This window comes from Larus michahellis, chromosome 6, assembly GCF_964199755.1.
Source record: "Larus michahellis chromosome 6, bLarMic1.1, whole genome shotgun sequence".
Lineage (NCBI taxonomy): Eukaryota > Metazoa > Chordata > Aves > Charadriiformes > Laridae > Larus > Larus michahellis.
The window spans coordinates 64,251,756-64,263,250 of record NC_133901.1 but is presented as its reverse complement, the minus strand read 5'-3'; the positions used below and the strand labels follow the sequence as shown (position 1 = coordinate 64,263,250).

Below are 11,495 nucleotides of genomic sequence, written 5' to 3'. Positions count from 1 at the left end.
CACCGGTGCCAAGCGTCATGGCTGCACCCAGACTGCAGGGCTTGCTCACCCCGAGCACCACAAAGCCCTCCAGCCTGACCCAAAGCAGTCTCAGCCCACAAGATACCACATTGAAGGCTTTGGCCCAAAGACACAGCTATGTAGAGAGGCAGAGCTCCTACTGCTACTGAACCTCTAACTCACAATTTAATGTGTATTGTTATTGCTTTGTTAGTTCTTCCAGCCTGATTCTCACCTGCACACAACACAGACAGGCCACCATGGGACCCGTGGTGTGTTGCAAGCAGAAGGCCATATTCTTCTGGAAGGAAATTTGCTGCGACAAACCATTTTTCTTAGCAAGTTCCTCACCCAAGCACCTTCTGTTCTTGCTTTGGGTACCTGGAGCAACCCTAGAACAGCTACTTGGGGGGGGTGTCCTGCCTAGCATATCAAGAGAGCTAGTGGGTACTTTAATTTTCAACTAAGATACAAGTGCCAGATTTTAAAGGAAAAAAAATAATAATCTGTCTCTTATCAGTGGAGAAGTTGGCCTAAATGTTTATATAAGTTGTCTTGGGGTATGAATCAAATTAATTTACTTCTACTAAAGAGAGTAAGATGGCAGGTGCTTTGCACGCTGAAGAAGCCAGCTGGCTTTAGGGAGAGCACCACCAGACCCCGTGCCAGCGCTGCCGGTGTCTCTCACAGGCTGGCCCGGGGTGTCTGTGCCCAGGGAGGGTGGCACAGCAGGGTCCGAAGTTCCAGCTTCCCTGCTGCAGCCTTTACAGTACAGGCACCAAACGCATTTACTCATGACAAACAGGCACGATTTTGCTTACCGAGGGAAGGGGAGAAATACACGGCACTTACTTAAATCCCAGTTTCTTAAAGGAGAAACAGGCTCTCCCCTGAAGTCAGCACATGGCCCGCTCACCAGCCAAGGCTCATCCAGCAATCCTACAGAGCGAGAGGAATTCACAGCTCCGTTAGTAACAGCACAGACATCTAACACCAACCTGGCACAGACGGCGTCCTCGACTCTCCCCCGATGCCAGACAGGATTAGTGCTAGCTTCACAGGGACCCCAGCTCCTCGGTGGCTGTGCCAGGCTCCAACATCAACCCAGCCTTTAGGGAATGAGCTCCCATCAGGTAAATTCTCATTAAGTGTTTCTGATTGAATCCAAGCAAGCCTGTGAGAGTGCGTTTAATAAGGAACCATGTCAGAGACCCAAGTCACCTACTCTTTTTTAATTAAAATTTGCAGGAGAAAGGGCCTAGAAATCAGCCAGGACCTTCAACTCACATTTTTAAAATGAAAAACAAAACCAAAAGAAAACAGCTCCAACAGCTGCTTGGCAATGTCCTGCTTGCCCATGGGATCAGCAGGTCTCTCCAAGACCATCCCATATAATCTGATGCTGTTATCGGCTCAGCTTTTCCCATCTCCTCCCAATGGCCCAACACCTCCTTACCTTGCAAAGTGCTTTGTCCCATATAAAAGGAGAGCTGGTGGGTGCCGCCGCTGCCAGAGTGCACTTGAGCAACCATCCAAGGCTTCAGTGTTTGGCCACATTGCAGAGGAAGGCCACAGCCACAGCATTCAGATTCCCGGCACACAGGGATCCCTGGGGCATTTCAGGCACGGAGACCTCAGCCAGATGCACCCAGAGGCCAAGGGCTGGGTTTCTGGAACCAGCTTTCCCAAAACTCCTCTGTGAGTTTCAAATCTCTCATACCATCTCTACTTGAAAAACCGATGCACAGGGCTGTACGTATCCCATCCAGCATTAAAATGCTGTCTCCAGCATGAGATTTCACAGTCTGTGATTCCTGAATCAGAGAGGTTTGTCTATCTGTGCTTAAAATCAGCAAGATGATACAATCACAGATTTTCCCCCAACTCAGGACCCAGGGAAGCATCCTTGGTCTGAGTAAAGCGCGTGCACTCTACAAATGTACTTAACTAGCTACGTAAGTACGCTATGTAAGCTAGCTATTAAAATAAAAAGAACTTCCAAACAAAGATTACATCCAACCCCCATTTGCCACATGCCAAAGTGCTCAGCAGCACCGTACTTCCTATCCTGCAGGCAACACAGGTACAAGGAAACGGCTTTAAGCAGCTGTACAAGGCTGGAAAGCACCGCCCAGCTCCAGAGCTGCATGCCAGGCAAGGTAAATATGCTTCCGTTTGGGAGGGAAGACTGACCCCGCAGGGCAGCAACACCTGTGAGGAGTGAACTAACGATGCTGTTAGACCAACTACAGCAGAGAAATCACCAGGAAGATGCAAACCCAACGACATGACGGGGGAGCAAGGGGGAGAAGTCGCGGTCTCTCTGACCCCTCAACACCACCAGGAGGATGCGCTGGGAGGCCCAGGAGAGTTTTCAGGGAAGTCTGGCTGGAATCCAGCCAGCTCCACGGGCACCATAAAATACAAACCACGTCTTTGGGTGTCAGCTGTGAGTCGGATCTAGCCCATTCTCCCTATAAGAGACGACTGACAGTTTTACAGCAGAGGCAATGCTTAGCCACAGCCATGCCTAAGTAACATTAATAGATTAGTTTCTCTATCTCAAATGTCAGCCCTTCTACTAAGCCTCTATTTTGCCATGCCTTAGGCACCAAAGGACACAAACAATCTACTAAAGTGGCAGTGAAAAGAAAGAGGAAAACTCCTTTCTCCTGGCCTCGTTTCTCCCACAGGGTAAAATAGCGCTGCTCCTGTCTCGGTGCCAGCTTTCATCCCCCAGAGTGCTTCAGACCATTCTTCTTTTGACAACGAACCTGCGGAGTAATTTGTGTCTCTCTTTGTACATCTAACATTACTATTCAAACACGGGGCCAGGACATCTGGGTGAAGGGCTTTTTCTTCTTCTGGGAACAAGAGATGCTATTTTCACGAACGCTGGCAGTCACAGTTACCGTCTCTGCCTCAGGCCTGCCCCGAGCTGCTCCTGCTCTGCCCAGGTGATGGACGCCATGGGAAAGGCAGCAGAGAACAACACGGCACTGTGAACCACGGGCCCCAGGGAAGCAATTACAAAAATTTTACAGCTTCATGGGCAAATTGATCTAGTGATCCAGTGAGACTGATGCTCTGAAGGATGCAGGCATGCAGCCAAACTGTCTCTGGAGACACATGTGAACCATCGCAGCCCACAAGCCCAGCTTGTGCTGCAGAGATCGCTGCTGCGCTTGAGACGAGATCAGCTTAAAACAATGAGGGGAGGCAGAAACACCGTTCAGCTCATCCATCTGGGTTCAGGCCAGGACAAGCACCCTGTCCTCCCCAGCCAGCTCCAAAAGGAGAGCAAAGCAACACGGTAAAGCTGAGAGCCATGGAGAGAACACCAAAAAGAAGAGGTGAGACTTGCCTTGGAATGGGAAAAAAATAGAAGGAATAAGAAAAAACCATAACACTGTCAAAGGAGACAGCAAAGAGCTGGCCAGGAGGAGGAGAAAGGAAAGGGTGGATGAGATCTGGGAGGAGAGGTCCTTCAAACTGCACGTTGCCTGCCATGCTCTGCTCCCATGCAGGTGCTCAAGTTGTCCTGGTCCTGTCCCCTCTAGGCCAGACTGTGGCTGGCAGGTAAGAGTGAGGCTGGGAGGGGAGGAATGGAGTTAAACCTGAAAGCAGATAGACCAAGGTCCAAAGACCAGCAGGATGGTACAAACCACAGCTCTGTCCAGTCTACAATAGCCCAGACATTTGTTTGGAAATGATGGGGGGGGGTTGCCTTTACCTGATGTGTTTGTAGCACAGGTAACTGGACTTGACTTGGGTCACATCTAGGAGAAAAACAGCCAATACACCTACTAAAAACAGCAACACACAGTGACTGTCACAGCTCTGCCCTGGAGTTGCAGAAACCGTTGTGTGCTCTTGCAAAACCAATCCTTTTCAAACCCCTCCTTACCAAAAGTATGCAGGTACAAAATGCCATGAAGCTAAGCCATATTAGATCACTCCAAATAAATTCAGAGGAGAAAGCGGCATGGGCAACTTAACAAAACAGAATGAAGTTCATAATGACTTCTCCTTCCTCTTCCTCTCTTATTTGTCTTATTTGTAACGAGCCATTCACTCCAGCACCTGCCAGTGCATAATCTATGGTATCCCCCTTCAGCAGGAGCTCCAGAATTGCTCAGGTTTATACATATTGTCAGACTACCTCAAAGATCTCTCAAGAAGTCTGTCAAAAAAAAATAATCACATGGCACTAGAATCTGTATGAGGAAATGCAAAATTCCAACAATAAATACTTAAACACAAATATTTACTTCAATTAAAACAGAAAGAGAGCACTGGGAAGCCCAGTTTGTGCAATGCAGGAACTGGGAATGGCCTCAGCACAGCCTCTGCTGGAGCAACTCAGTCACTGCCAAGAACAGGGCTGGCTTGCTGCCTCCTGCCTGTGAGAGGCAGCAAGGGTTCCCAGTCAGAGAACTGGAGCACTCAGCACATCTGTGTTAGTGTCTCTGGTCCACATGCCTTTTGGTGTGCCGGGGGGCTCTGGAGAAGTGCCACAAACCAGTTGAACTCCGCTGCACATGGGAGTGCGGAGGAAGGACCGCGGATCTCAGAGAATCGCCCCGGAGAACTCCTGTTGCAGAAGAGAAGCGCAGATGTGGGATAAAGGACCAAGGGATAAGCTCACGCTCAGTCCATTACAACCCAACAAGCATCCTCTTGGCTTTAGCTGAGAGGTGTTAGAGGCCATGGGGTGGATGTCAGAACTCCTGGGCTCCGGTAAAGAGCACAACACTACGGGGGGAAACCACATAATTGAGAACTTCTCACTCTGGGCATGGGACCACCTCTAGGGAGCCGGAGGCTCACCACCTCCAGCAGGGCCATTGCTCCCTGCTGAAGAGGAGAAGGACAATGGAGAGGCTTTTGCACCATGGAAAGCACTGAAAGCAATAGAGGGTCACACTCCAACAGAGGCAGCTCCCTCCCATTAAAAGGGAGCCAGAGCTTTCTACCCCGGGCATCAAGGGGGCTCGCTTCTTCTAGCAGGGCAGAGGGAAAAGAGGAACAGGACAGAGTGGAAGAAGATTACCAAAATTATTAGACCTTCTTGGGGTTTCCTCACAGTGAGTGTGTAAAACAGGGCACAGCTCCCCTCAGCAGCCTGAACCTTTCCACTTCCCATGTGACAGAGGCCACATTAGCACCAAGACCCGGCCACCAAACAGCTGTCCAAGAGTTACAGACACATCTCTGCTCAAGGAGATGTGGAGAGGTGGGACACGTTCAGAGGCGCTGGGCAGAATGGATGACATCTGCTGATCCTTACTGCTCTCACAGTGGGGTCCTTCCCAGCCGTGGCACTCGCACCGGTAGCCCCCGGGCCTGAGGATGCATACGCCCTGGTTCATGCACGGGTTGGGTTTGCACAGGTTCACGGGGCTTTTTGCTTCTGCAACAAATACAAACAGAACAGAAGGCTCAGGCACATCTACAGAGTATTAATAGCTAGGACCCACATCCACCAGGAATGCTGCAAAAATAACAGCAACTATATATCCCAGACATCAGAAAACGTCACCTAGGGCTAACGGGATGGGCCGACCGCATTACCGTGGCAGCACCCACAACCCTGTCAACACAGAGAGCAAACTCCTCTGTGTTTAACCTGGAGAAGAGGAAGAAGGAGGACTTTGCCAGATGTTCTGATCTGGAGGCGAATATTCCTAAAAAAGCTTAAAAGAGTGACATCACGTTAGGCTGAATGTCAAAGAAAAGCAAAATGAAGCGTCTTTAGAGCTATGCATTGAACACACCAATGCAGAGCAAGACACATGCCCTGCCCCAAGCCCTGCTTTGCCCTGCAGAGGACCTGAGTTCCCACCAGAGAGAAGCAGGGACAAGAAGTCAGCTGGGAAGCAGGGATGGCATGAATGGAAAACAACACAGGAAAAAATTCTGGGCTTCCTTTCTCTCAAACCTCCTAAAAAAGCCTGCAACCGCAGCCAAAGTTCTTATTAGCCCTGTTCTTGTGAAGTATGTGACAGCTTTCCCAACCCTCTTAACACAGCAGAGCCCAGCTGTCAGCAGGGCTGGCAGCGTTTCATGCTGCCTTGCTGTGAATACATTAGGTTAAGTAGCAGCATCCCAGAGGGATTTGCTTCCAGTCTGCTGGAAGCTCCACCGCAGCGTCGGTGAGGGTGTGAAATTCCCCCGCTGAACAATTACGTGATGCAGACTCTGGACCTGCTAGCCTTGCCTTTTGCTCCGCGGTAGAAAAAGCACACAGACGGCGTAGGAAAAGGGGAAGAAGGAAAGAATATAAATTCTATTGCTATCCATCAGGATGGTTACTGCGGCTTGCCGCATGTTGTACTCGTTCTCACATCAACTCTCAACCTACACCTAAGACAGGCAAAATTCACTTTTTCGACAGTCAAATTCTAGGTCTGAGACATCTCAGTCTTTAGTTCCTGTTGATTTTGTACGAAGCCAAGTTGGGTTTAACATTTTTGTTGTCATGAGACATCTAAGATGGGGTCCTGCCTGACAGTGTATCCCCAGGAACAGGCGCTTTTGTTTTCATCATAGGAGCTGCTGGCAACAAAAGCTGGAGGGACCTCTTAGACCAACTACTCTTCTTCCAGCTGGTGGCTGCTCCCCAGAGAGCTCTTCCATGGAGCTTCGCTCCGCATGCCATGCGTCCACCTCCACAGCTGTCCCACAGCATAACCTCATGGTCCTTGTTTGGGGGGAATCATGCTATTCTGCCCAGACGCCATTTCTCTGAACTCAAGCCTACTGTTAACACAGAAACATCTTCAATAAGACTCCTGCACTTCAGGGATTATGCCCTTTGATCATTCCAAGAGTCTGTATTTCCCTTAATCAGACTCATATATATTTAATGCTTGGGATCTTTTCTCCTAGAGCCTGGATCATTTTTGCGGTCTCTCTTCAGCTGAGTCTCAGAATAAATACAGTATTTCAGGTGTCTAGAGGCAGGGTCTGTTTTTCACATACTTATATCATGAGTCATAAATTGTTTTAAAGTCCTCTCTTTCACAGACAATGATTCTGTTATTGAGTCTTAGACTTGGAGTAGAAGACTGAATGAAGGGCTTATCTTTACATCGCCCTTGGTCCCAGCCTATCTAGTACAAACAGCGATTACCTGCACATGAAATGAAAGCAGCGATTCAGTCTCAGGAAATGATATATTATTACCCTGACTCAATGAACCTTGCCGTTTCTTCCCCTTCATCCATGGGGTTGTAGTTAATTTCATGGTACAGCAGATTTGTTTTTATAATAACACAGCTGAAAATACCACTGCAATAGGAGCACACTGAAAAGCTCAAGGTAGGAATCATCTGCAGAGCTTGTCAGGAGACCAGCTCCTCACCCCAAAGAGACGGTGCTGGAGTTTTTTCTAACCCCGAAGGAGCCATAAGCATGCCAAGAGATGAAAAGGACCTTTGATCGTGCTGAAGCTCAACATGCTTCTTCATTTGATCTTACAAACGGGTTAAAACGTAACAAAAGCAAATAGCTAGATGTTAAACTTGGACTATTTTGAACAAGAAATGTGGCATGGCATTTTAACTACAAGCACTTTTGCCACCACTGATGTCTGCAAACCAGGGCTGCTATCTTTTCTGAAAAGCTGATTTCCATCAACTCAGAGGCACTCACACTCGGCACACGAGTGCTTCACACTTGGTATCAGCGTCAATTTTTTCCCAGTTGGGGACTGGCCCTCAGGGCTTGAGGTTTTTGAAGAAAGTACATTTTTTTCTTTTTTGTTTTTTTTTTCTTTTTTTTGGCATAAACATGAGTTTTTACATGAATATTTGCAAATTCTTCCCTCCTGCTTTGGAGACAAGGATTTGGTCCTGCAAACAAAGTTAATCACAGATTGTCTGAAAGCCCCAGTTTAACAGTCTGCAGGCTTCAAAATGGGGAGATTCTGATTTTAAATCCTGTGCAACACACATAAAATATCCTACATGATAACTTCAGTAGCAGGATGCTAAGGAGGAACAGGAACGATGAGGTTTCAGACCCGCCACTTTGCAAACACCTGGGCACAAACCTGTTGAACAAGACAGCAGAGACCTCAACTTGGGGAACCACCACAGCTGGCTGCAGAAGCCTGTCCCATTAAGCCCCCCCCAGCAACACTGCAGGGGGCACAGCAATGCACAGCAAATTCTACAGGTTTAAAGCAACATCAGAAAAAGAGCAAACCACTTCTTCTTTCAGGGAAGGTAGAACCTAGACCTGGCAGTGCTGGAAAGAGCCAGTGACATTAAGCCCTGTCTCACCCACTGGACTGAATCTTAGGAAAGTTGGTTCCTATCCCTATAGGATTGCTTTGGACAGTCATCGTATCTCTATGCCATAGTTTACCCATCTGTAAAATGCAAAAGATAACATCAAGCTCACTCGGTAAAGCATCAGAAAACCTACAATAGCAATGGCTGGTAGCATAAAGAGTGGGGATGGAACATTCTCTCACCTTCACATATTCTTTCAATGATAAGGTCTTGGTAATACTGCAGGTCTTCATAGGAGGAGATGTGGACCAGGTAGTTGGGAGACCCAGCAACCCTCAGCAGCGTATCCCTCTGTGCATCCCCAATGACAACCACAAACACCAAGATGCCGTTGTCCCTCAGCTGCTGAGCTGGGGTGGCTGCATCCTCCATGCCGCCTCCATCTGTGAGCACCACCACCACCTTGTTGACACCAGGTCTTGCTCCTTTCTGCACTGTCATCACATCACCATAAATATGCAGCAAGGCGCTGCCAGCAGAGGCCGAGTCCCCGAGGAAAGGCGCCTGGTCGATGGCTTGGAGGAGAGCTGAATTGCTCGTGTGGGTGTCCAAAGCGAACACAGTGTGAGGTTGGCTGCCATAGACCACAAGAGCAATTTGGGTGACGTCCCGGTTGATGCCGAAGTGTAAACGGCTGTTCCTGACAAAGTCCCTCAGCCATAGAAAATTCTCCAGGCCAACTCCAGCTGAGGCATCCACTGCAAATGCCAAATCCAGAGACTGTGCCTGGCAGCCTGGATAAAAGAGTGTAAACATGGTGTTTTTCAGAATATATACGTACTCCTTTCCGAGTACTCCTGTTTTTTTTAAAAAAGCAGGGTGGAAATGGTGGGCAAAATTAATCACTGCTGGTCACTAACTGTGAGGGGTGATCTGTGACCCTTTTACACCAATAGATAGACATCCACCATAAAAAGCAGTGATGGAAGTTTATTCCCTGGATCTGTGACTGGCACAAGTGAAACAAGGACATTCATCATTCTGTCCTTCCCTCCTCCTCAGTGGAGTTCAGAAGACCTCCTCACGGTTTGACAAACTCATCCTGCAATGCCCATACCACAGTCTTACCTTCAGGACTGTCCACACCGCAGATTCTTCTCTGCAGCTCTGGGATCCTGTTGAACAGGTCCTGGGGGTCTGAGTAGACAATCGTCTGCTTTGGATTGCCAGTTACCTCGGCCAGTTCTGCTCTCACAAAGCTGCTTCCTACGCTGATCAAGAAGAGACCTCGGTCCCTCGCATACTTAGCGGCTTCTGCCACTGGATCCTGGGACCTGGAGTCAGTGAGCAAGACCACCACGCGTGGGAGATCATCCTGCACGTCTGCAAAGACTGGGGTGCTCCTAAAACCGTGCTGTGCGACATACCGCAGGGCTCTGCCTGTCAGGGTTCCTCCACCACTGAAATTCAAAGCATCAATGCTCTTCATGAAACTGAGTGCATCCGTATGTTGCCCCACTTCAATGGGTATCCTGACATTGTTATCGTACTGGGCCACCCCTACGTTCATTGGCGAGTCCCGGCCCATCACTGCTTGAAGGAACCTCTTGAGGAACGCTTTGTAGCGCAGGAACCCTTCCAGCGTGACCCCCGCCGAGCTGTCCATCAGGAAAAGGAGATCCACGCCGCACTCGAGACTCAGCTTTGGTGCTGAAAAGGGAAACAGCAATTTGTCACGTGCCAGGCACCTCAGCTGGGGCCTGCTGGAATCCCTGTGGTGTGGAGAAGGGACCCTGCATCCAGTAACCTAAACGGTTTGCCAGACATGTCATGAGTTGGAGGACAACTGTGCCAGGAGCGTGCTTTATTTTGTTTGGATGCCACATTAGCCTTTAGAGACAGGAAATATCTGTGGGAGTCTGGGGGGATTCCTGAAGTTTTGGAAGGCAAAATTCAAATTAGAAATGACAACTCCACTCTTAGTACTCTGGAGAAAACACTCCAAATTTCAGTATAACGTGGAGAAAAGAGAGAGTACAAGCACCAGACCCTCATCTTTAACACCCTAAGATACTTTACAGGGGGAGTCCGGATTCTGAGGGAAGTCAGTACAAAGCACTTTCAGGAACTTTCTGGGTTTCTTACATTGAAGCCTCCAAATCAGGAGAGCCTCCTGGGCCCATGTGTGCAGGGAGGGGACCAAAAGATATATGTACGTCTCTCCCAGTTTTCTCTGCTCTCCTGTTCACATGGCACCTGCATTTAGAAACTAAGGCAGCCATGGCTGGGTGAGGCTTTCAGTGTTGGTGCTATCCATATGCACAAGGTTTCTGAGCAGCGAGACCCAGTCACTGGACCCGACAGTCATAACCGCAGGAGAGAAAACCCAGCCTGTCTCCTGGAGAAAAGCCCAAAGGCTGCAGCCCAATCCCAGTTGTCCCTGGGCAGGACACAGCCAAGAAGGAAGGAGGGAGAGTGCAGGTTCACACCTACCGCAGTGGATGTCTCCTCCATACCCCACCGGGCAGAGGCAGCGGTATTTGTCCAGTCCCTCTGGGACACACGTGCCCCCGTTCTGGCATGGCTGGGAGTCACAAGGTTCTAAAGGGGACCAGGGAAGGGAAAGACAGGGAGTCAGCAGGGAGCCTGCCCCTTCCCGTCCTGTGCCAGGGCAAGCATCGCCATTACTGGAAAAGGGGTCAAAGCTCTGCCCATCTTGCTGCAGAGTTTGAACTAATCATAGAATGACAGAATCGTCTAGGTTTGAAGAGACCTTTAAGATCATTGAGTCCAACCATCAACCTAACACTGCCAAAACCACCACTAAACCATGTCCCTCAGCACCACGTCTACCTGTCTTTTAAGTACCTCCAGGGATGGCAATTCCACCACTTCCCTAAGCAGCCTGTTCCAATGTTTGATAACCCTTTCTGTGAAGAAATTTTTCCTAATATCCATCCTAAACCTCCCCTGGAGCAACTTGAGGCCATTTCTTACCGAAATAAATCCCTGAGCATCTGACCTAACTACGAAGCTAGAACTGCTTTGAGCTGGAGGTGGCAGTCAGTAACTTCCAGAGGACCTTTACAACCTAGGTTTTTCCCTAATTAGATGTCTCACCTTCCCTGTATTTAGTCTTTCTGGCAGCCCAAAGTGCTTGTACAACCATGCAATGTATCTCACAGGACTGATACCGCTCTTTTTCTTAAGAAAGAGGACACGTGCAACCTCACTCACCTCCATGGCAATTTCATT

General features: G+C 48.9%; 1 protein-coding gene across 1 annotated transcript in view; it reads right to left on the bottom strand.

The window, feature by feature from the left end:
- Positions 1-4,250: 4,250 nt before the first annotated feature.
- The window catches only part of VWA2 (von Willebrand factor A domain containing 2), a 28,495-nt gene continuing 21,250 nt past the window's right edge, over positions 4,251-11,495 (bottom strand). The window contains exons 10-14 of the mRNA XM_074591346.1: positions 10,734-10,841; positions 9,369-9,950; positions 8,483-9,034; positions 5,291-5,413; positions 4,251-4,594 (exon numbers count right to left, since the gene is read on the bottom strand). Coding sequence (XP_074447447.1) covers positions 4,461-4,594; positions 5,291-5,413; positions 8,483-9,034; positions 9,369-9,950; positions 10,734-10,841 — 1,499 coding nt within the window. The 3' untranslated portion in view covers positions 4,251-4,460. The remainder of the gene's footprint in view (positions 4,595-5,290; positions 5,414-8,482; positions 9,035-9,368; positions 9,951-10,733; positions 10,842-11,495) is intronic.